Source organism: Physeter macrocephalus, chromosome 5, assembly GCF_002837175.3.
Source record: "Physeter macrocephalus isolate SW-GA chromosome 5, ASM283717v5, whole genome shotgun sequence".
Lineage (NCBI taxonomy): Eukaryota > Metazoa > Chordata > Mammalia > Artiodactyla > Physeteridae > Physeter > Physeter macrocephalus.
In genome coordinates, this window is record NC_041218.1 from 87,804,561 (window position 1) to 87,830,710 (window position 26,150).

Here is a 26,150-nt window from a genome sequence, read left to right on the forward strand (position 1 = left end):
ATTCTTTGTCTCTGTTTATTTTTTTTTCTTTTGCCTACCCAGGTACGTGGGGGGTTTCTTGCCTTTTGTGAGGTCTGAGGTCTTCTGCCAGCGTTCGGTGGGTGTTCTATAGGAGAAGTTCCACGTGTAGCTGTATTTCTGATGTATCTGTGAGGAGGAAGGTGATCTCCGCGTCTTACTCTTCCGCCATCTTGCCTGCTAATCCTCCTCCTTTTTTTATTGCTTTATTTTTTATTTTTTAAATTGTGGTAAAATATACATAACATAAAATTTGCCATATTAACCATATTTAAGTGAACAGTTCAGTAGTGTTAAGTATATTCACATTGTCGTGTCTTGTTTTTCAAGCAAAATAGAACAAAGCTTTTAATAACCCAGGTCATGGACATCTTCACTGAAACAGGTTCCTACTCTTTTTCTGTTGCTTAAAGAAAAAGAGAAATAGAAAGTGTTTCCTCTGCATCTCTGTCATGTGTAGTAACTGTAGAATTTTCTATAAAATACATGAAACTAATGATAGTTTTCAAAGTCAGAGTCATATGTTGTAGCAAGTACTTCAGTTGAAGAAGAAACCATCTCACATTTTGCAAATGGTAGTTCATTCAGTATATCAAACGGAATACAGAGACATATTGAAAGATTTAGTCCTGTTTGGGGAAATTACTAGAAATCCCAAAAATTTGCCCTGACGTTATTCCAAATTGAAGATATCATGCTGGGATTCTCTGTTAAGTTGTTCTTTATTGTATTTTGATCCCTTATTCGAAGTGGGCTGGTTTTAAGGACGTTTGTCATCTTGTGATGTGCCCTGTGAATAATGATTTTAAAAAACAAACAAACAAACAAAAGACTCTTACCAGACAACTCACAAATGCAAATGCAACTCACAAATGACTCTCCCTTCAGAGCTGCGGTGACCATATTGATGTTCTTTCATTTTGGGTATCATGTGTCAGGAGAAGTAGGTTCTGAAAAAAAAACACTTTTGTGGAACTTTCCCCTTGGGATAAGGCAGTCATCACACAATTTGAAAACGGTCCTTTGTGACACTGACATTGTCCCCACAGAGTTTGCATCACGTGAGGTGAGACCTCAGTCAAACATTGTTACTAATGAACAGGTGACCAACACAATCCAATGATATGCATAGAATGTTCTCAGGTTTCTCCCAAAGCAAGATTCCTAGCAAGAAAGCATTGGAGGGGGTGCCAGAATAGGAAATACTAAATATTTTTTGGTTTTTACTTAACTGAATGGATATTACCTACAGTAGACATTACTATTGTGTTTTTATTTTTAACTGGTTACCCAGGTCATATATAAAGTGTTCCCTATACAGGGTGTTCAGATTTAGCAAAAATAAAAATACAGACTTCCCAGTTAAATTGAATTGCAGATAAACAAATAATTGTTAATATAAGTATGTCCTATGCAATGTATGTCACATGCAGTCAGTATACAGGACATACTACAAAATCATTCATTGCTTATCTGAAATTCAAATTTAACTGAGCATATTATATTTTATCTGGTAACCACATTCCTGTAATTTATTAAAAATTGTATTTAGTTGACATACAGAATTTAATTTAAACTTCAATATGAAGTTGGTGTTGTCTTCTCTCCTCTTCCATTTTCAAGCACCAGAATTTCTTCTCTAAGCTCTTTGCACTGTTTCTGTTTCTCTGCCCATCTCCTTGGGCTTTTATGTGAGGAATTTAAAATATATTTTAGTTTTATTTCTTGTTCTAAAGAAGACAGATTTTAGAGATCTAATTCAGTTTTGTGCTTTGTATTAAATGCATCAAAATTTCCTTATTGGCTGCATCTAACTTTTCCCATTTTTTTCTCTTTCCTTTTAAAAATGTCCCTACTCATGTTTCAGTTAGCTTAAAACTGTATCTTGAGGTCTTTCACTTTTGTTGTCTCAGAGTTAGGGTTAAATAAATGTTTGCATTTGTACACACACACACACACACACACACACACACAGGCACACTTCCATAAATGAGCAGTATGGAAAACAGAGGTCAAGTCATTATAAAGAAATTTTAATTCCATAAGAGAAATGTAATATTCCACTTTCTATAGAAGTAGGTGAAATAAAGGCCAGAAATAAACTAAAATATAAAGGAAGCTTTATTAGCATTTTAAAGAAAAAGCTCTTATTTATGAACTTGGGTTTGTAAAAAGGACTATCAGCTCTGAAAGGCTTAAGAAAAAGTTATCTATATCCTTATTCTTATACCCCTGTGAAGGTAGGTGGTGAGACACCCAAAAGTAATGGTCTCAACACATCAAGCCTGTCTTGCTTCCGTGATCTATGTCAAACCAGAATGATTTCAGAAAAAGAAAAATTACAGAAATAAGGATTTAAATGTTTTTATTTTGTTTTAGGTGATTTTTAATGTTAATTGGAATAGACTAGATTTCTTAGAGGGGTAAACCCTACAGAAGGTTACCATACATTTGTAATATATAATAATTGGACCCACACTATTACAGTGTTTATGTAGCTCTTCCAATGAAGTTGACCAGAAAACTGGAGATTAATCATGTAGAAAACTTGACCTTATCGATTAATTTAGCCAAATTGGGTATACCCAAAATAGATATCTTCTTTTCATCTTCATTTAAATGTTTATAGCATGATTGATAATTTGCCAAAGAAGCTCTGTCACGTAAGTTATTTATTTTTAAGGAAATCTATTCTGATACTATTTCCACTACCTAAAATTACTTACTCTGAAGCAAGCAGCTTCTTTTGGACAGAAAGGGACAACTATTGCTTCAGAGACCAAAGCCTCCTAGGCACAGCTCAGCATTAGATGTATTTCAGAAACTGCCATAATGGGCGCAGTGAAGAAGTCCTGGGTCGTGCCTGTAGTCTGAGGTCAGACTGAATAAAACAGCCTCAAAAGAAGGGGAAGCCGAAGTGCCTGTGATGATAGGTGGTCAAATTAAAGGGTCCTCTCTTCTTGTCTGATCTTGACTAATGTCCCTTTTATGCCATTTTAGTTCTGACACCATAACTACTGAGAGGTCTGATGATTATACATTTTCCATAGAAGAGATAATCATCTTTTAAGATAATGCCCCATGTGGAGATGAGAGCTCCATAAAAAGGAACCATTTTCAATACATCTGTGAGTCTAAGAAACTCCCAGCACCTAACAAATGTAAGGCAGCAAATATTCAAAATCCGTTCTGGCACTGCAAGAAGAAGAAAGTGGAGGAACACAGAGAAAGTAGAGGAAATGATTGAATGTTTTGACATTGTGGGAATGTGTAAATGACATCTTTTCTCAAAAGAACTGTGCCGGCAATTCCATAAAACAGCAAATAAATTTTATCCTTCAATGAAGACAATCGTTAATTGGCCAATAGGTCACAGTGCTTTTCACTTTTCTAATTAGTGGTCAAATTGTTTTCATTGGCATTTTACAGAATGAGTCGGAGATAAATGTATTTATTTATCTGTAGTTTTCCTCTCAGCTGTTGCCAAAAAGGATGTGATTAAATCCTTGTAATTAAATTATAATCAAACCACACATTGAACAGAATTTTTTTAATAGTTGGAAAGAGATGCAAGAACATAGATACAGAGTGTGTGAGAAAGTGAGCTAATTCTACCCATCTCCTTACTAAGATAGTGTTATACTTAAGCATTAAATTTAGCTCTGTGTTTCAAGGAAAGCTGAGGAACGTGATGGATTTACATACTTTCGCTCTTTTCATAAAATGCAGCATCAGCTCTTCACAACGCTGCTCTGAGGTGCAGTTAGTATTTACACCATAACTGAGTGGGATTGCTTTAACATCTAGATAATTGTGTCTGGATTCTTCAGATATTTCCTATAAATGGGAATAGCTGAAGACCATAATCCATTTTGTACCAGTCCCAGTTTTTTAAAGGTTGCAAACGTTATGTGGCATATTTTCAACATTCCATTTTTTATTAGGCATTTTATCAGACACCGCCTACCATTAACGTGAGTGAAGTCGTTGAAAGAGGGACGAGATGATATGAAAAGAAAGTAATTTTGTTTTGTATGCTAGATCGTGCGTTGGCTTGCTAGGGTCAGTATATGATAAAATAATCACAATAAAGGGAAAAAAAGAAAAAGGAATTAATCTATACTTTTAATTATCTTAAAGGTCGTTCGGATCACAACAGAGTCAGTCCAATTGTCACACTATTTGTGATAATTGAAAGAGCTCAATAAGCTGAAAAAAGCCTGGCTTTGATGATACATTAGTCAATTAACAAACATTTTGAGCTGCTTTTTCATGAATAACATTGGGCTAACACTAGGGTAGAGGGATAATAAAATAGGTATCTGCTCTAGAGAAGATCTCAGTGGGAGAAAAGGCCCATAAGCAATTATAATAGAATCTAATTCATAATATACGTGTATACATTATTTTTAAATTTAGGACTAATGAAGGCTTGTTGATTGATTTTTAACCACACAAAGCAGGTACATAAAGCAGAATTATTTCTTACACTAAGCAAAGGTATTAACCTTTAAATATCTAAATTTCTATCTGTATTCTTTCTCCCTCTCCCGCTAAGGCTGTGCCACACAAATCCCTAAGGATGACTCAGTCTTTGCTCTTGTAAAGTGACTGATCGTTTGCCACATTTATTCACCGTCACTGGGCTTCAGAATCTTCAGGCCAAATAAGGAAATATTCCTAGAATCATTAATATAATTCCAATAAAATTATTTGGGCCCCCTTGAAAAAAAACTATGCAGCCAGGCAGAATTTGTTGCTGTTGTTTGCTATTAACCGATTTAAAATAACTTGCAGTTATCTAAATATCATGCCACCCGTAAGTGGTAGTGGGATATATTTTCAAAGTTCAAATATTGTTTTCTTTATTACAGGTTTCTTTTCTCCATGGAAAACTCCAAAGCCTGTAAGTTGAAATTATTCTACTTCTTTATTGCTAGTTATTATTTACAATTCCATTAAGTAAGATTTGAATTGGGTGACCTCAAAATCTCTTTCTCCTCTGAGATTTGTGATGTCAAAAGATCAAATCCTCTGTGTAAGAATAACTTGTCTTACTTTCCTATAAAGACAGTTCTGTCTGTTTTTTAATATTTTTACAAAATGAGCATCAACACTGTTCAGTATGGTGCACTGAAAATACTTTGGAAAACTTTGTTTTACCCCCTGTCAGAAATACGATCGTTTTTATCACATCGAATTTTTAAAAACGGTACAAATTATAAGCCCAGAGGTCTTGACCTGCAAATTAAGTCTGGTCCACAAGAAATTTACCTGTATATATATTTGTGTATTTACATTTACTTTTTAATGTATACAGAGCTAAATATGTGTGTGTGTGTGTGTGTGTATGTGAAAAAAAAATTTTATTTTTCCTACCAAACCTGAGAATCACTCAAAGTGGTGCTTCTGAATCTTCAGAAGCCGGTGAACTCTGCCATCGCCTAATCTCTCTGGGCCTAGTTTCTTTATGAATTGTCCTGAAATTTTTATGCTAAGGTACCAGGAGGCTGGTATTTTAATAATCTTTCTGTGAGACAAGTTTAGCCAAATTGCCTTCCCAGCTAGAGATGATCTTTACTTGCCGTTTGACTGAAACTAGTAATTATCCAAGTCCCAAGACCTGGGACTGGTTTTCTGGGATCCCATTCTATGGTGTGTTAGAACAGTCGACCCTAACCGGAACGGCTAAAACTCATGACCGGAAGAGAGCTTAGCCAAGTGATTCAAGTAACAACAAAAACAAAACAAAACAAAAATCTCAGGGGATCACATCTTCCACCTACTTTTCATTCCTCTCACAGTAAGCAGCTCAGACAACAGCGGCCCCTGGTTTGGCCAGTGAGTAGGGAATTCTTGGGTTAATTGCTTCCCTTTTTTCTTTCACTGCGGGAATGTTTAACTGCTTGATTTTCTCATTTTAGAAATGGAGATATAATTTTGCATACTTTCCAAGTGCAATAACTGGTTTAATTAAATAACATGGCTTTAAAATTATTTGAAGACATGTGAAAATAAAATATTATTGAGCCCTGGAATATGCCTGAGCCCCAGGTTCCTCTGAAAGACAGATGAGGAAACCGGAGCCCGTGATGAGGGGCTGAGCTGTCAGAACATTCTCACCAAGCATGTCCTCATTTAGCGTTCGGCTCATCTGGTCCACAGAGAATATCAGATGGGAAAACTGGTCTCACTTGGGCCTAGTTAAACCACTTAGTGATGCATGTGATTTTGAAAAGAGGTATTTAAAAATATTTAAAATGAAATTTGTTTTATCTTGACCAAAATCTAAACAATTTCTTCCTCTCACCATGAAAGTTAAATCTGTGCTCTGTGGTTACACACATCTTTATCTAATTTAACAAGGAATCCTGCAACCTCATCCTGGTGCTACAATTTTGCAATCTAGTGATTTCCTTATATGCACCACATTTACACAATGATGCCATTTGGCATAATTACAGCCTTTGCTGTCATTGCAGTAATTACATCCGTACTCGATAATTCCAAAAAAGGTTTTATGAACTCAATTTACAATTAATCCTGAACCCATACATCCCTACAAAAGCCAAGGCTTGGAGTTCCAGGTCCTAGGCTAAATGAAGATAGACTGTCAATTTAACATCCTCCATGTATCCACCAGAAACTCTTCAGACTAGGAACTGTGATTACGCAGTGTGGTATAAAGGTTTAGGGTGCGGCTTCTGAAGGGTTACTAACCACAGTCAAACTGTGCTTCTTCTCCTTACTAGCTATCGTACTTTCCACTAGCTACTTAAGCTTTCAATATTTCAAGTTCATCTATAAAATGGGGATAATAATAATACTCCTCTCATATGGTTACTATGAAGAGTCTGTGGCTTAGTCCATGTAACGTGCTTAAAGCAGAGCCTCTACATGCTCAAAAATATAAACTATTGTCATCCTAGAAAGCAGACCCTCCATGCAGAAACCCTTAATAAATTAATCACCCTATGAAATGAACATAGTTTGCAAAACTATTCACTTAAACAAATATATATATATATATATATAAACACATACCCACTGTATTTGGATTTATACACTCTCTCCTCTGAAAGAGGATTGATGACATCCTTAGGATAAGGAAATGTTATCTTGAGTGAGGTCTCTCCTCCTCCCAGTCCTGTGTCGCTTCCTGACACCCTTCTGTCCTACTGATCCACATCTTAAACTAATCCACATCAAGAGAGTCACTTCTGTTTAACAAGTAATACATTAATTATAGTGAGTTCTCATTCTCTCCATCTGGAAGGGAATCCACGTTCATTCTTCAAGTACTGAACCAAGCCAAAAGCCTTCATCTCCCATCCCTGCCCTAAAATCCCGAGGAGGTGTGTTTAGACTACCCCAGCTTCTACAGGAAGCAAACAGTTTCTAGAGTTTTCATGGGGAGGACAACTTGCCTTGTTCACAAGCCCTCTGTTCCCAGTATGCACCCTAGAATCAGAAGGTGGAGTTAAAAAAAATTAACCACACCATGATCAGGTTTTTCGGTTTTACTCTTTGATATCCCCTTGTGGACTGTATGTCCACCCTGTCCACTGATATTTCAGTGACTATCCTTTCATACAGTTAGACATTCACTCATTCGTCAAGGCCAACAGAGATACAAGGCTTCTGCCATATAAAGAAAATGATTTTGTTTTCATCTTTCTTACTCTAGTTAGGTGTTTATAAATATTAGCCTAGGTAAGGACACCACTGGGACTGGACAAGATTCAATCAGAAGCCTTGTTGAGAGGCAAACGCCGGCAGGAAACACAGTTCTCTAGAGGTCAAGGCCAGGAAGGCTCTAGGTGGCTTAAGGGGATGGGATCAGGAACTAGGTGGTTCACGAAGATTGAGAGGAAGAAGTGAGCACATGGTGTCCCGGCTAGAAAGCAAAAGTGCAAAGACCAAGCTATCTAAGAAAGTAGGGACAAGTCAACAGAGGGCACCTTTCAAAAGGTGTTGTCAGATCAGCACACCCGTCCCAAAAAACAGAGGGTGCCTTCTGATCCCCGGGCAGGGGGTTTGCTCCATGGTCTTCTGTGTCGGAATAACAAATAACTCAATTAGGGGGCGGGGGTGTGAAGGGCTAGAGTCTGCCTTTTCAGTATTTCATGGGCACTGTGATCTTCTGCTCTACAGTCTTACAAGTCCCTGACAGAGTGACTTGAGGGCTTATGAATGTCACAGCAAGACATTGTGAATGCTTTACTAAGCATGAACTGGAATCAGTGAATTTCTCCATCTCTGCTGTAGAAATTGTAGAATTTGTCAATCTGCCGCAGGAACTTTCCCAAACAGTGCCCAAAGCGTTATTTATTTTGTAGTTTTAAGAATGTTTTTTAGAATACTAATATTTCACCTGAACCATGTTTGCTCCAAAGACTGTACATGGACAGTGCATACACCAGCAAGACTTATGGAGGAATCAGATAACCCTCCGTGGAAGATGGGAGAAAGAAATAGACATTTGCTGAAGCCCTATGATGACAAGCAGGATACTATGGCAATTCAGACCATATTTCTAATTTATTTACTTTTTAGAATTTAGTATCTTATGTTTGGAAACAGAAGGGAGAAAGTCATAGCCAGAATGCACCCACATGGTGCCTAAAGTCAGTTAAAGTGAAAAATAAAAAAATATGCCTTTAGCCACAATGTGGGTCTTCCTGTCATAGCAAAGGCACAGAGAACGGATGACCAAAGGAACCCACCATGGCTTCGTAGGCAAATTTTGCTTTCAAATGAATTATGAAGCACATATTTAAAGATTTTTACTAAACGGGAGCAAAAGGGTCACTGAGCAGAAAATTAGCCAGAACTCTAAACAAATTTACCAGTTATTCCCCTCAACGTATTATTATGCAAATAACACTCCCATTATAGTTATAGATTGGTTTCTGACCCAGGGTCTGCCACTGACAGCTGCTGGACCTCTCTATGTTCCTAGAGATTATGTTTAATATTAGGGGTTTTTCATCTTTGTTAGCTATAGAACCTTTGTTCAAACGAAAGCTTGGTCAGTAGCCCATATAGAAAACAAATTAAAATGAAGCCAATTGTCTTAGTTTCTTCCAACAGCTATAATAAAATACCATAGACTGGTGGCTTATAAAAACCAGAAATTTATTTCTTATAGTTCTGGAGTCTGGAAGTCCAAGATCAAGGTACCAGAAGATTCAGTTTCTGGTGAGAGCCCACTTGCTAAATGGCCATCTTTTTGCTGTAACCTCACCTGGCAGAAGGGACTACAGAGCTCTCTGGGGTCTCCTTTATAAGGGGACTAATTCCATTCATGAGGGCTGTCGCCTCATGACGTAATTATCTCCCCAAAGCTCCACATCCTAGTAATATTACCTTGGGTGTTAGATTGTCAACATGAATTTTGAGGGACCTCAAACATAAAGACTGTAGCACCAGTCTTATTGAGAGAAGGGTCAATGATCCATTTCTTTCCCAGTTTGCTGGCTTACCTGACCCCTGCCACAGTCCCAAGTACATAAGTGGGTCACAGGGACCTTTGTGTTACACAAGGACACAGTACATAGTACCTCAAATCCTCTCTACCGGGCTTCCCTGGTGGCGCAGTGGTTGAGAGTCCGCCTGCCGATGCAGGGGACGCGGGTTCGTGCCCCGGTCCGGGAGGATCCCACATGCGGCGGAGCGGCTGGGCCCGTGGGCCGTGGCCGCTGAGCCTGCGCATCCGGAGCCTGTGCTCCGCAACGGGAGAGGCCACAACAGTGAGACGCCCGCCTAACGCAAAAAAAAAAAAAAAAAATCCTCTCTACCTTTAAAACATTATCACTGATAGGTGACAGCTGGCCTTGGAGCCCTGACCAAAATATAGCCATCATGGAAACAAAAGCAGGACAGTGCAGTAGGGGCCCGAAAGTTATAATCCTGTCAGGCTCAAAATAGTGTGTATCAAAACTGGTTTTAAAGAAAGAACAAGTGACCATATGTTACTGATGATTTCATTCAGTCACTAAATTTACATTTTCTGAGCACTTTATGTTGGTAATACAGCAGTGAGAGAGACCGCATCCCCTGCAGTCTCCGTCCCCGGCATAATCTACTTGCGGAGACCAAGGTAGGCTTGCAATTACGGTTGAGTGTGAGGGGTAGGTAGAGGGTGCTGTGGGAGCACCCAGAAGGGACAAGTAACCAGATCAGGAATGGTCAGCAAAGGCCTTCTAGAGTAGGTGTCTCATCTGAATCCAGCAACCAGGTGTAATGAGGATGGGAGATGGAGGAGTGGAAAATGGGTAAACTTTGCAGGCAGAAAGAGAAATAAAGAAAGTATGCAAGGGTTCAGAGGCTGGAGAGAACCTGATAGATGCCAGGGAATGAGAGGAGAGACCATCAGTGGATACAAGAAAGAGGATGAGAACCTGGGTCCTGAGGAGCCACTATATCCCACCTGAGAGTGGCCCGGGGACCACGCTCACCCAGTGCGGAATTTTAGACAAGAGGGTACCCTAATATTACTCTACACACAACAGGTTTAGTCAAAGCAGAAAAGCTGGAGTTGAGTGTGAACGAGCAATCAGTTGATTATTGAAGTTGGCTGTGCAAACAGGTGATCTCGGTGAACGCGGCTTTCTCCTTGATAAAAAGGAATGAGTCCCTGCTCTACCTCACGGGGCTCTAGTGAGGAGCAGAGAAGGTGATGTATATGAAAGAGCAAAGTATTCTACAGACCGTTAATGAATTATGATGGTAGCAGCAGCATTTTGGAGATAAACCACCAGATCAGCAGTAAACGAGGCTTCGCGGAAGATTTTGAACAATTCACAAATCCCAGAGGGTTGCATAATTACTTCTGAACTGTGAGGAAAGTGATTGAATGTTCAAGTATAGGAGGCGGTTCGGATATGCATAGGTATCAAGTAGATGCATGCAGACTACTTCATCTTCTTCTTTAGTAAAAAAGGTGTAATGAATTGGGGCCATCTTAGAAAAGGAACAATACCATACAGTCGTAAGCACTTACAGATGAATTATCTTGAGATACATATTGTCTTTATTTTACAGGGAGAAAAAACAGACTCTGACAAATTAAGTGATTTGCTGAAAATTACTAGCTAGTAGGTGACAAGGTTGTGAAAGTTTACATTCAAAAGTCAGGCAACACATATATTTATAACCATCTATGGTGCTTTATTATATAGAAATAGAATCTCTCAAGGCACTTATACCAAAGTTTTGAATGTTTCGTGAAAGGAAAGTCTGCAGGGCAAGAAAGTCAAACGTAAGGGTGAGGGCTGTGGTATGTGACAAGGGAAACAGCAAGAAAGAGTTCATTGTCAGTCATTTTCCCTGTCCTCTTTCACTTTCCAGATAACGGACCGATGGGAGAATCAAGGCAGTCCTCAGACGAGTTTATCTGCTCCGGCCATACCGCAGAACCTGCCCTTCCCACCCGCCCTTCACAGGAGTTCCTTTCCTGACTCAACAGAGGCCTTTGACCCAAGGAAGCCTGACCCATATGAGCTCTACGAGAAATCTAGAGCCATTTATGAAAGTAGGCGTAAGTGAAAGCCACAGAAAACAAGGGTGTATTAATAACAGCTGAAGCCCTGACAGGAGATATATTGAGGCTGAAATGATCTGGCGTGATTTTATATTCTGAGGTTCAAAATGTATCTCAAAAGTAAAGCCAGCTGATCGAAACTTTTCTTTAAGAAAGAAAGAAAAAAGCCTGTCAACTCAAAAAAAGCTTATATCTTTTGGTTTTAAATTTGGTTTCCTACTTTTTTCCCCCTGAGCCCCTGAGGAAAATCAGGAATGTATTTGGGGGGCCAGGGGTGGGGAATAGGGGAAGAGGTTGCTAGTTTCATTTAAGCCACCAGATAATAAGAAGAAATGGTTGGGATTTTTATGTTTAATCTGCTCTTGAATCTGAAGCAGATTTCCTTAGAGCCCTGAATGCAGTCATTGAAGATTTTAGGAATGTGAGTAAAATGTTATCCAAGTCCTTCCACCTCATAATGGTGAAAGTAATGGTTCCGAAAGCAGCACAGAGCAGGTGCCAATCACTTCTACCTGAAATTCCACTTCTTGTTTAATGCACTGGGGCTCATTTGAAAGTCAGCTCGTAAAATATCATGTGGGCACTTGTCGTCCTATTTGAAGGTCTTCTAAAATTATTTCATTGCACTTTATAAATATTAGAAAACAAAGCTTTTTAATATTGCATATACGTTCATTGTGCCTCTTTCCACTATCTCACAGGTCGTCTCTTTTGAATGTTAGAGGACAGGAATCCAAACGGCATGAACGTATAATGTATGAGGAAAATGCACAATGCAAAATGAACTTGAGTAATGGATTGAGAAAACTAGCCTAGTGAGAAGGGTTTGGTTCCGGGCACTCCCATTTATGGTCTGCTGATTTCCTTTGTTTTGGTGTTCCGCCAGTGTCTTCTTTCCAACGTTATCATCTGAAGCATGAATAACAAGTTTTAAGTTGTGTGTTGTCTTAGAGGATCTCAAATCTGCTTACTCTTTGATGAGCCCAGGGGCTGAGAATTACACCCCCAGCTGGTGAGGGGAAAAGTAGACATATCTCTTTTTGCCCATCCTCTACAACTCTCTGTAAAAGTAATTTTGGCTGATAAACTACTTAGGACCGCAGGCCATTGAGAAATCATCTTTATCAAAATGAACCTCCACCACCCCACCCCTCTGCCACTTTATAAAAATAATTGGCTATGTCGGGGCTACTGTATTTGATTCTTCTCCTTCTGGCAGAACAACTGAAATGTCTTTAAAGGGCTGTACAGTTAGAATGTTTTTGCTGTGATAGAATTAGAACGAAGTAGGCATTTTTCAGTGTATAATACAGGGTATGAATTCAGGGTATTAATGGTCATTATACTGAAAAAACTTGAGAAGATTTCGGCACAGTTCTTAATACCTTTTCTGCTTCGATAACCAAGTATTTATTGAATACCCACTTGGCCCTCAGTACCATGGGGAGATACAAAAGTTGAGTATAATGTCCTGCTCTCACGAATTTAACTGGGAGACAAGAAGAATAAGTATAAACAAGTAGAGATCAGGATACAGGTGAAGTTCTAACTCAGAAGGTGGAATATATCATCCTCCTGTCCTTGGCTTGTTGAATGTTGTGGTTACCTGTAGGGAGCGTCGAGAGATGCTTCCTCCTGTTTTTGTCCCTTCATTAGTCATTTGTTCCCATCCTTTTGCTGTTTCCTGACCAATGCAAGGCCTTTATTATTCAGGACAAAGGCAGTGTTGGTATTTATTCCGCCTTTTCTCTATGGTGTCTGCTGCTGTTGTGCCCTCAGTTTGTGAGCAGAAATTGTGCGTGACCTTCTTTTCAACCCTAAACGAATTCTGATTTCTTTAGCGAGCCCCTGCCACGCTCCTTCTCTTCATTGCCTTTCCGCTCCTCACCTGTAACAAACCTAGCAAACCAATCTGCCTTAACCTCCCATGACTTTCTTTATCAGTCCATCCCTGGGAGCTCTGTACCCCCTTTGCTTTGCGTCCGAAGCCACTTGAACAACAAACATCCTGACTGCCCTCGGAGCCCTGCATATGCTCTGCGGCTGCCTCTCTCATCTCACCACCCAACCCCCTTCTTGCTTTCCCAGCTCTCTCTAATGTTTCTAAGGTCACAAAAATGTTTTCAGGGTCACAACTCTTAGGAGCCGAAAGAGGGCAAGCTCATTTCCTTTCCCGTCCTTCGCTTTCTATCCTGTTATTTCATAACATTAAATGGAGTGTGAATGAAACACAGAAATCATGTCAAGGTAAGAAAAACTCTGCCCTGAAGATTAAGGAAACCAAAGAAACGTGGCACCACTTTCTCTAATCTCTGGATAGCTAATCGGTTCAGTCAGTTTTTCTCAGTCTCACATGCCAGGGTCTTGATAGAACAGAGCAGACCTTTGCCCTCTATATACATCCTGTTTCCAAGTGTGGAAAAAGTCTCATTCTCTCAAAGTTTTAGAACAGTGCTAGAAAAAAAATGTTTTGTAATGAATGGAGGGAAAGCTCAGTCTATTTCTCATCATCTTCAGGTAGGGTTTTCTTTTAATGACCGTGAAATGCATGCATCTAAACAAAAGACCCATATTTGAAATTTTGTGAACCACTCTATTCTTATTCTTTTGAATTACATGCATAACATTTAGCTTTGGCTCTATTTATTCTGTGTCCCCAAACTTTCTCCTTGGAGAAAAAATAGCGGGACCACAGAAAGTACGGAAGGTTATCCTAACCAAAGCTGTCTGAACCAAGTCCTTTGACATTTTCCCTGACCTGTAATGATCTCATGGTATCCTCCTTTACAACTAGGTCTAATGCTGAACAGATTTTTTGCATTCACGTTCAAATCTGGGTTGCAGTAACCAAATAAAAGAATGTACCTCCACCCACAAGCTTCTGCTATACAGAGCTACAGAATGTTTGTTATATCCAGGCTGTCAAGAAGTATTTGGATTCAAATCACTAGTCCACTGCAAATGATGGAAATTTATCAAATGATGTAAATGATGCTGTGCCTCATTTGGCTCGTAATTAGATTATGCTGACATTTTAATGTGCATGTACAGGACATCTTAATAGAGATGTATTCCTGGAAAAAAAAAAAATGCTGTGATTTTAAACAAACAAAGACAACCGTAGGATACCAGAGCCTCAGGAAACAGAACATGGCAAGTACAAGCTTACGAGGGGAAGGCTAGAAACACCTCCTGTCTTCATGAGATCTTCTTATGTTGACATGGGACTTGAGAGGAAGAAGATTCTTCCACCCAGCAGGCAAGGCAATGCCTCTGACTTCAGAGCATCAGGCAGAGCGCCCAGGGGTGGCATCTTCAGGCTCCACATCAATCAACAAGAATGTATGAAACACAGTATGTGTCTAGACTCTGCTGCACGCTCCACAAGAGAAGAGTCATGAGACATAATCTCTGCTCACATGACGCTTACAGTGAAACTGGGGACAGAAACATAGGAAAGCAATTCCTGAATGACATTGTATTATATACCAGAGCAAATAATATCAGTGTTTTAACAAGCGAAATGTGCAGTAAATATAGACAATAGTTTAAATATAATTAGACAATTAGACCCATAGTTTCTCGTTCCATGTGCAAAATTGATGTTTAATCAGGAGAATGTCTTGTGTTAAATATCTTTTAATTATCAAAAATCTCATTAGTTCTTATTGGAGAGCTCCACGCAAAAAGAAAATTTTTCCCCATTAACTTCATTCCACCTGAGCTTAAAGCTTGTATACATAATAGAAGAGCCATGCCTAAATAGCCCGCAAAGAAATTTTGACCGGTGGCGTTTCTGGGTTTTCATGTTAGTTATTCAACTAACGTGACCCTATTATCATTACCAGCAATTTCCACAAAATAGCAAAAATCTATCCACCCTCATCTCTATCTAGTACTTTTAGATAAATGTCACTCTCCTCTGTGTAATAGCCTCTGTTGATAATTGACTTCTTGCTGTTTCCATTACATGGATTTTTTTAAAATTGAAAGCAAAGAAAAATACCCACTTTTGCGTAATGAGATAAGCCGTGCTATTTTTTGACTCCTCCTTTTCCCATAAATCTCATGAAAGAAAGACTAATTTTCTTTGCAGTGACAAGAGGAAAGGCTTGAATTGTCTCAGTTCGTATGCTAACATTTTAACTGTTGGGCTCCGTACACCGTTTCTAACGCTAGGGGGAAAAGACTATTTCCAAAGGCCCTCACTGCTTTCCGCCCTCCCATTTTCTCCTGCCGTTCTTTCTCTATATGTGATCGCATCATTGCTTCAACCACATATGGCTGATATGATAGGAAGCATTTTATAATGGCCTACTTACCCGCAAGGCTACATATTGCCAGTTTGCCTGAGACAGTCCTGCTCTGCATTGTCCTGGCGTAATTAATAGCTCCCCTTTCACACTCCGGATTGTCCTCATTTGAATGATCCATTATAGGACTTCCTTTTACTACATAGTCTGTTAAAGAGATAGACATCATTGCTGTCCAAGAAAAGCATACATCTAAATTGGAATACAGATTTTAAAGCCTACTCAGATAATTTCTTTCAACCTAATTTATTTGGCTCCCTGAGTTTTTGTCCATACATGTTTTTATCCCTAATTTTAGGTAAAGGTGTATGTGGTAATGTGTTTTGGTAGCCAGACACCCAGTGAACTCCTTCCATACCCAGAAAGCTATACAGATGTGCAAGTCTAGAGCACGGCAAACTAAGTAGAAAAAGTATGGCCGTGAGGCCTTACTCATTTAAGCGAAGAGAAATTCTCATTCTTATCACAGAGAATAAATCAGATGCATCACCACAATAACCACAGGACCGAAAGGGAGTTAATTTTGTCTGTCTTTCTGCCCCTAAGGAAGACTGTACGCAAATAACTGCAGAAAAAATGGCTATCCTGGCTCCTCTTTTTAATGCCAAACAAGGCAATACAAAGTGTTTCCCAAAGAAAATGAGTATGGCTTACTTTGGAATCTTACAACATAAAGTTTTGATCATGCTAAGGAACTTGATCATTTAGGAATGAGGGCCCTGTCCTGCTGCTTCACTTTTCTTTAAGTCAGACTTATTCTAAAGTTTTATCTTGTCACCTCAGCTCATGGGACCATTTCTTGGGCCTGCTCCCCACTGCAGCCTCAGAAGCTGGAGCAGACAAGCTGATGAAAACCAAAAGAGACAGGGAAGAGAAATCCTTGTTCCCTGAAACTCTTCCCTAATGATTCTGTCCCTTGGTATGAACCCAAGCTGAATTATGACTGGGGTTGTCCAAACTTTTTTTTCTTCACACTGAACCTTGGTTATTATGAATAAACAATTTATGAGGTACAACATGTCCATACTCCTTTGCAGTAAGACGTCTCTCAAATGTAGATCGTAAAAGTGTCAGGGATCCATATGGTATAATGTGCCTTCTGGTAGGACCTCTTTAGAACAGAAATTCCTCTGGAATTTCTTCAAAATGAGCTCACACAATCAGTCTTTCTTTTGAGACATGAGGAAGCATTAACCCATAATAAGCAATGAGTATTGTATCAAAGGTGGTAATCAAGAGTAACCACAAGCCAGTTAAAGAGCATAATGGAGGAACAAGACTGTTTTTAATACTACATTTGAAATGAAATTATAATTGATAGCTGGTCAAAAATGGACCATTGTGTTTGTCACGTCTGTGGCTTTTATCCTGCACTTTTGTTGTTCGCTGTGGAATTCTTTCATTGTTCAGTATTGTAATGTGCATATAATTCATAGCTTATCCCAAATGGGTGGTGGTATTTCTAAACCATCTGTTTTTTCCGCTGCTCTTTCCTCGTTATTAGTGAACAAGGGTTGTAGTTTGCACTGTCTCTCATCCTAACGGCAGAGCTATTTGGGAAGCTGGGGTGGTGCAAAAATACCGTCCACTGCAGCACAGCACTCGAGACTCTAAATGGAAGCTGATGGTGGGAACCATAGCGCATATGGTAGATGCCTTGTGCTCAGAACCAGAGCTCTGAAGCCTGTGCAGGTGCTTCTGCTTGAGCCTTCTTTTCTCCATTCTACAGTCAAGCTGGAAACATCAACAGGTTTAGGGAAGGTTTTGATCAATTCGTGGCTGCCATAGCTGTGCAGCTCTTCAGTGATCATGAAAGGCTACCTTGGCTTCTAGGAGAACATCTACACGTCTGAACGCTGCTAGATCAAGCCCTGGCCAAATGTGCTTGGACACTGCTGGTGTCCAGTGGCCTGTGGGTGGTCGAGCACCACCCGCAAATGTTCTCTGGAGCACTATTTTATTTTAGTGAAAAATCAAAATAAGATGATATGTAAATGTTCAGACATTTTTATCAGTGACTTTAATATCAATCATAAAAAGACCAGAAAAATTTAATAACATTATCATTTAAAATGTCCTCAACTGTACTATGAAGGTTAATTTCCTGTACCTTGTTCAGGAAAACCATTATTGCTGTCTTGAGTATAATTTATGTTATGGTTTGATCTGTGAAAAAAAATTGCCTTTCAGTCGGAGTTTCTGAGGTATCACATTATGCGTCACTTTGCAGTTATAGTATGTTGATAAAAGAGATCAGTAGATCCAGTTAAGTTTGTTTGCCGTTTTTCATATGTAAATTTTAATTTGGAAATCTAATTTCAAAAATCGTATTTTTGAGTAGCGTTGTAAATAACTAGGGTATTATATTTCTAACAGTTCCTTTTAATAGAGAAAGAAATAGCTAAGTAATAAAGATACTGAAATAAAAGTTAGGTTGGAGACACGTTTTTCCCATGTATTTTAGAAATTAGATTCAACCCGATAGCTTATAAATTTATTTCATTCAGTAGTTTAAAACTTAATGCTCCGGGAATCAGACGGGGGATGAAATGGGGTGGAAATGTGAGAAGTAAACTCTAAAATCAGTCCTTGAGTGAAAGTTATTTAGTTTGTCATAGCATTTTGGTGGTAGCACAAGTTGACAGTGTAACCCAAAGTACTTCCTTGAATAAAAATGAGGCCATCGGGGCTGCAGTAAACTGAGTCTAATTGCTGATGGCAAGTAGGACCTAGTGAGATTATGATAATGTAAATTGTCACCTTTACAACTAATGGAAATGTTTAGAAGGGAGCAATCTTCCATCCCTGTTACAGCTCCATCTTTATGATGAAACGATATTTCTCAATTCCTAATCCTAAGCAGTTACAGTAACCATGGAGGTTTTTAAAAAAATAACAATTCTGCTGGAAAACTAATTTACTGTGAAAAGACAGATCGCCTGGAAGGGAGTCTCATCCTCCTCACCATGAGTGAGGCTAGCTGTGCAGGGTACCCTGGGGAACCGCCTCATTATCGCCCTCAAGAGGCTTCTGTTTCATTTTTTGTGTTGAATAGTGTTGAACTCTTTATTCAAAGCAAACAAAACTCAGTAAGAAAGCAATCAGAATTTGGTCTTCTTTTAATTTTTTAAGTTTAATGATAAAATACCCATTTTCTTCAGAGTACTTCATATATGTATTACGGAATATATATAGTATTTTACATTCATGTCCATAAACTTTTATGTTATTTGTAGCATAGATGACATCATAGTTCTCATAAAGGATCCCTATTGCTAATATAAACCAATTTTACTCAACTACTTATACATAACTTCAACTATCCAAATAATTGTAAGTGTCAAAATATTTGGACTGGTGTACATAAATCAACATAGTCATTGATTGAATTTTTCACTTTTCATTTCAATGTTTGATGGCACAATATCATAACGTGATTTCAAAGACTTTTATTTATTGTGTGTATATTTGGGGTTCTGGATTGACTTTACTTTCAAATAAGCATTCTTATAATGAGAATCAGAGCTTAATGTTTGGAAATAATGATCTTTTTTTCCATTCTGATCTAAAAGAATTCAGATTTTTGCCTGCATGTGAAAGAAATACATTTACAGACATATTCATATACATAAAACCAGGTAAATCTGTCCATTAACTTCCATAGATTTTAGAGAAAAAAAAATCATTAAACACGAGAACAAGAATGGGAGTTCTAATTGAAACCAAAAAAAAGTAAAGATGAATTTTTAAATGCCGTAAATGAATTTCAATTTTAATTCCCCATTTTCCCATCCAGAACAAGTGCCACCAAGGACCAGTTTTCGAATGGATTCCTCTGGCAAGTATTCTTCAGTACTCACAGTCCTGTGAATGAAACGTCTTCCATTCTGTGTAACAAATCATTCTTCTGAGTAGTATCAGTTTATTAGTATATAATCACCATGCTAATTTCACTCACCCGCATAAGCATATATTTAAGGTAGAGGGCAAGTCTCACCAAGTTTGGCCTGATGGCTGCCAAGGAAACAAACAAACAAAAGAGAAAGGAAAATAGTCATATTCATTAAGTTCTTTCATAAAATGCTTTAGTAAAAGATTAGATTAAAATCCAGGTGCCAAAGAAAGCCACCAGATTGACTAAGTCCACACTAGCCAATACAGAATTTTCTAGACACATGTGGCTATTAGGCGCTTGAAATGTGGCCAGTCTGAATTTGGATGCACTGTAAGACGTGTGTAAATCCACACCAGATTTCAAAAACTTAGTACAAAAAAAAAAAAAAGAGAAATGTATAATATCTCATTAATTATTTTTTAATATTGATTAATGCTTAAATAAAAAGGCTACCTTGGCTTCTAGGAGAACATCTACACGTCTGAACGCTGCTAGATCAAGCCCTGGCCAAATGTGCTTGGACACTGCTGGTGTCCAGTGGCCTGTGGGTGGTCGAGCACCACCCGCAAATGTTCTCTGGAGCACTATTTTATTTTAGTGAAAAATCAAAATAAGATGATATGTAAATGTTCAGACATTTTTATCAGTGACTTTAATATCAATCATAAAAAGACCAGAAAAATTTAATAACATTATCATTTAAAATGTCCTCAACTGTACTATGAAGGTTAATTTCCTGTACCTTGTTCAGGAAAACCATTATTGCTGTCTTGAGTATAATTTATGTTATGGTTTGATCTGTGAAAAAAAATTGCCTTTCAGTCGGAGTTTCTGAGGTATCACATTATGCGTCACTTTGCAGTTATAGTATGTTGATAAAAGAGATCAGTAGATCCAGTTAAGTTTGTTTGCCGTTTTTCATATGTAAATTTTAATTTGGAAATCTAATTTCAAAAATCATATTTTTGAGTAGCGTTGTAAATAACTAGGGTATTATATTTCTAACAGTTCCTTTTAATAGAGAAAGAAATAGCTAAGTAATAAAGATACTGAAATAAAAGTTAGGTTGGAGACACGTTTTTCCCATGTATTTTAGAAATTAGATTCAACCCGATAGCTTATAAATTTATTTCATTCAGTAGTTTAAAACTTAATGCTCCGGGAATCAGACGGGGGATGAAATGGGGTGGAAATGTGAGAAGTAAACTCTAAAATCAGTCCTTGAGTGAAAGTTATTTAGTTTGTCATAGCATTTTGGTGGTAGCACAAGTTGACAGTGTAACCCAAAGTACTTCCTTGAATAAAAATGAGGCCATCGGGGCTGCAGTAAACTGAGTCTAATTGCTGATGGCAAGTAGGTCCTAGTGAGATTATGATAATGTAAATTGTCACCTTTACAACTAATGGAAATGTTTAGAAGGGAGCAATCTTCCATCCCTGTTACAGCTCCATCTTTATGATGAAACGATATTTCTCAATTCCTAATCCTAAGCAGTCACAGTAAACATGGAGGTTTTTAAAAAAATAACAATTCTGCTGGAAAACTAATTTACTGTGAAAAGACAGATCGCCTGGAAGGGAGTCTCATCCTCCTCACCATGAGTGAGGCTAGCTGTGCAGGGTACCCTGGGGAACCGCCTCATTATCGCCCTCAAGAGGCTTCTGTTTCATTTTTTGTGTTGAATAGTGTTGAACTCTTTATTCAAAGCAAACAAAACTCAGTAAGAAACCAATCAGAATTTGGTCTTCTTTTAATTTTTTAAGTTTAATGATAAAATACCCATTTTCTTCAGAGTACTTCATATATGTATTACGGAATATATATAGTATTTTACATTCATGTCCATAAACTTTTATGTTATTTGTAGCATAGATGACATCATAGTTCTCATAAAGGATCCCTATTGCTAATATAAACCAATTTTACTCAACTACTTATACATAACTTCAACTATCCAAATAATTGTAAGTGTCAAAATATTTGGACTGGTGTACATAAATCAACATAGTCATTGATTGAATTTTTCACTTTTCATTTCAATGTTTGATGGCACAATATCATAACGTGATTTCAAAGACTTTTATTTATTGTGTGTATATTTGGGGTTCTGGATTGACTTTACTTTCAAATAAGCATTCTTATAATGAGAATCAGAGCTTAATGTTTGGAAATAATGATCTTTTTTTCCATTCTGATCTAAAAGAATTCAGATTTTTGCCTGCATGTGAAAGAAATACATTTACAGACATATTCATATACATAAAACCAGGTAAATCTGTCCATTAACTTCCATAGATTTTAGAGAAAAAAAAATCATTAAACACGAGAACAAGAATGGGAGTTCTAATTGAAACCAAAAAAAAGTAAAGATGAATTTTTAAATGCCGTAAATGAATTTCAATTTTAATTCCCCATTTTCCCATCCAGAACAAGTGCCACCAAGGACCAGTTTTCGAATGGATTCCTCTGGCAAGTATTCTTCAGTACTCACAGTCCTGTGAATGAAACGTCTTCCATTCTGTGTAACAAATCATTCTTCTGAGTAGTATCAGTTTATTAGTATATAATCACCATGCTAATTTCACTCACCCGCATAAGCATATATTTAAGGTAGAGGGCAAGTCTCACCAAGTTTGGCCTGATGGCTGCCAAGGAAACAAACAAACAAAAGAGAAAGGAAAATAGTCATATTCATTAAGTTCTTTCATAAAATGCTTTAGTAAAAGATTAGATTAAAATCCAGGTGCCAAAGAAAGCCACCAGATTGACTAAGTCCACACTAGCCAATACAGAATTTTCTAGACACATGTGGCTATTAGGCGCTTGAAATGTGGCCAGTCTGAATTTGGATGCACTGTAAGACGTGTGTAAATCCACACCAGATTTCAAAAACTTAGTACAAAAAAAAAAAAAAGAGAAATGTATAATATCTCATTAATTATTTTTTAATATTGATTAATGCTTAAATAATATTTTGGATATATTAGGTTAAATGTATATTATTAAAATTGTACCTATCTCTTTTTGCTTTTTAAAATGTGGTCAATAGAAATGTTTAAGTTACCAAAGTAACTTACATTTTGTTTATTTTGGACAGCACTGGACTAGATAAATAGAAATAAGAAGCTAGAGTATCTCAAGAGATTTGCAATTTAGACATTTCCGAGAACTTATTAAAAATATTGCTAATGTAGAATGAAATTCTTTTCACATCAAGTAAATACCTGTATCAATTTAATTTTTTTAAACCATGCCAATTATAAAGTGCTACATTTCAATAGTATTTTAAGTTAGAATAGAATAGCGTAGTTTCAAGTTTAAGAGCTTTTAGTTATAATCAATTAATTTACTTAAAAGAAAAAAATTTTGACCTAATTATTCTGAAAATAGTTATTAATTTGGTTTGGACTGAAATATTTAATGTCATGGAAATGAAGGAGGTAAAGGAATTTTCTTACTCTTAGGAAGTGCTTTGAACAGCAGGTTAGACCACTGGATGGAAAGTGAGAACACTGAAACAATTGTAGAAAAGAACGTTTCGTAACAATAGTACTGTTTCAGGTCTGTGGGCTCACAGCACACATCTCTAGAGTGTTTCCATGACGACAGCTCATTATCCATCTCAGCATGTTCTAACACCCCTTGGAGGATATATGTGCTTGAGATCATTTCATTCTGTAAGTTTCCATGTCATTTTTTTTGGATATGTAGAAAATATGGGAGATGTTGCTTAGCATTGTGTCCCCAGATAATGTCTAAAGTATTTGTTTACCTTGGTCTGAAAATGTTTAAAGCATAATTATTCTTAGTATATAAGAATATATGACTGTAAACTCCTTGTAATTTTTAAGAATATCTTATAACCAGAGGGAAACTGAAGCCTAGTGATTACAGCTGCAAAATGAAAGCAGAATTTAATTTGAGATTCTAAACCTCAGCTTCCTGGCCACAGCAAGCACATTTCTTGAAAATTTCAGCTTCTGAAGGTACTTTATTTAAAAACAAAGAAGAAAGAGAAGAACTCCTCAGGAGCTTACATTACCTTGATATATGCGCAAAATGATATTTTTACATTTCGAGAAATATACATTACTTGAAAGAGAAAAGTTATAACGTAGCTTGAGCGTTCTATACTACTATGCAATCCAGATTTTCAGGAAAAGAACCAATCCAAATATTTTGTTTAGTGTCCACACAAGTTAGGAAACTATTTTGGAAAATTATGACTCCATCCAAAATAAGTAGAACTCCTATACTATTTCTCATATTTATAAAATGTTCCTTACCAAATTATGTGTCATGATTTTGACTCGGATAAATTTATCATAATTATAAGGTATTTTATTTAGCTGCAGAAGATGCTTAGGTACAGAGGTAAAATTGACGGTAGGAAGTCCTAATGTAATTATGAAGCTAAGTGAAAACTCAGTAGTAGAATAACGCTCTGGTTTATTAGGTACACTAGATTGGCGAGTATGTTAAAACAAATTCAAGAAACATTTAAGCAACTCCTACACGCTGTGCATATGGAATATTATAGAGAGACAAAGATAATTATGCCATCACCAAGGGAGAATGTTAATAAGAGTAATGAATCCATAGTCAGGACCTTCGAATGAACAATCCCACCCAAAGACAAGAAAACTAGGGTGTGGCGTATCATGGAAACCAAGAGTAGAAATCACTTCTGGAAGGAGACCTTTTCTTGTTTAGAAACAATAGAAATCAGGGGTCATAAAGGGTGTGTCGACAATATCAAATGAGACACAGAAATCAATCAGAATGAGCCAAGAAAAAAATGGCCATTGGATTTGGTCATCAGGATGTCATCAAAGACCTTAAAGAGAGCAATTCAGTAATGCCAAGAGAACAGAAACCAGACCGGCAGGAGTAAGTCAGACATGAGAGAGAGTGAAGGCTTCCGTAGAGACCACTCTTTCAAGAGAGAAATGCATGGGGGGAGCAAGGGAGTATTTCAGATGGGAAAATCTGAGTTTATTTGAAAACTTTGGTTATTTGAAGAGAACCAAGTGGAGAGTGGGAGATGGCTTCTGCTATGGCTAAAACATTTCTGGCCACGTTCATATTACCAAAGGTATAAAGAGAAAAAAGTAGAGAGAAGGGATTATTTTAAGACAAAAATGTGTTAGTTATTTACCTGGTAATGTTAGATTCGAGCAATAAAAACTATTTAATTCCCGTTTAACTCATTTTGTATCTAGAGTGCATTGGAAATCCAGATGCCAGGGACTTTTTTTTTTTTGGTCAGGGACATATTTAATAACCACCTTTGATTCTTGATTCCTTCCTTGTACTGTCTTTTCTAGATCTCTTTCCAAGGAAAAGCCAAAAATTTAATACTTTTTCAAGAGGGAAAATGGAATGAATTCATTATCTGTGTCAGAATGTGATAATAAGCCCGTGGTGCTTATGTTTAATTAAAACATGAAAGGGGATTCAAGTACCAAGATTTAATTGACGTGTTTACAGCAGCATCCCGTGTGCCAAATTAATCCATAAAAATGCCATTCTTTGCATTTTTGAAGCTTGAATCCATTCACAAAATTAATCAGTTGTGTTCAGTCACCCATCCTTTTTCCTGAAACGGTGCACCAAACCGTGTCTTTCAAAAGCTAGACCAAGGGTACATATAGCATGTGAAGTCTTCCTGGCGTCTTAGTGCAAAATAAGAATCAGCTTTTGAAATTCTGCTTTTCTTCATTATGACGGAGGTTACCCTGCTACCTGCATGTAGCTTTTTCAATATCAGTGAGAGCCCAGGATTAATCAGGACTTGTAAATTCCATTTCTGTAGCTTGCCACCATGGTCATGCGAAGTCCCATCTGGGACAAGGATCTTAAGATGCATTATTTCATAATGCCTGAGGATCCTAGGACCCAGCTTCTAAGGAACAAGCAACACTGGCCATGGCTAACCTTTGAACACCAACGTCCAAAGAGTTTTCTGACTCTCTTAGTCCATTTCTTCGCAATGACGGCCTCATCTTGAGTTGCACCAAGAAATGCCTAAGAGCACCCCTCACAGTTCTGCAAAAAGGAAAAAGAAGAAGAAAAAGAAAAAAGAGCACAGATACAGACTAAACACAAAGACAGAAGAAAAAAAAAAAAGGGATGTTGGTAGGGACATGATTGAGTGATATCCAGAGTGACTCAGGTCCCGCTAGGTGTCCCCCAGACCCCTTCATCTAACAGCCTGCCAGGTGCATGGTTTGCAAACCAACTGGAGAGAGGGGTGAGGATTGTTAAATTCTATAACGGTGGGGTGAATAGTTGCCCTTGAATTTCTTTGCTTTAAGTCCTTGCATTGACAGGGGAAGAGATAAAGCATGATAACGATCTTTTTAAGTATGTCATCAG

The 26,150-nt window shown here is 37.7% G+C and overlaps 1 protein-coding gene and 1 long non-coding RNA gene across 2 annotated transcripts in view; one reads left to right on the forward strand and one right to left on the reverse strand.

The window, feature by feature from the left end:
• Positions 1-26,150, forward strand: part of MAGI2 (membrane associated guanylate kinase, WW and PDZ domain containing 2) — a 1,419,801-nt gene that overhangs the window by 1,225,424 nt on the left and 168,227 nt on the right. The window contains exons 11-13 of the mRNA XM_024115935.3: positions 4,893-4,924; positions 11,371-11,560; positions 19,673-19,714. Coding sequence (XP_023971703.1) covers positions 4,893-4,924; positions 11,371-11,560; positions 19,673-19,714 — 264 coding nt within the window. The remainder of the gene's footprint in view (positions 1-4,892; positions 4,925-11,370; positions 11,561-19,672; positions 19,715-26,150) is intronic.
• On the reverse strand, positions 13,894-20,154 carry LOC114486338 (uncharacterized). The gene is made up of 3 exons (XR_003679932.2): positions 19,737-20,154; positions 15,886-16,023; positions 13,894-15,000 (listed from the first exon to the last, which is right to left on the reverse strand). It is a non-coding gene; the product is annotated as an uncharacterized lncRNA (long non-coding RNA).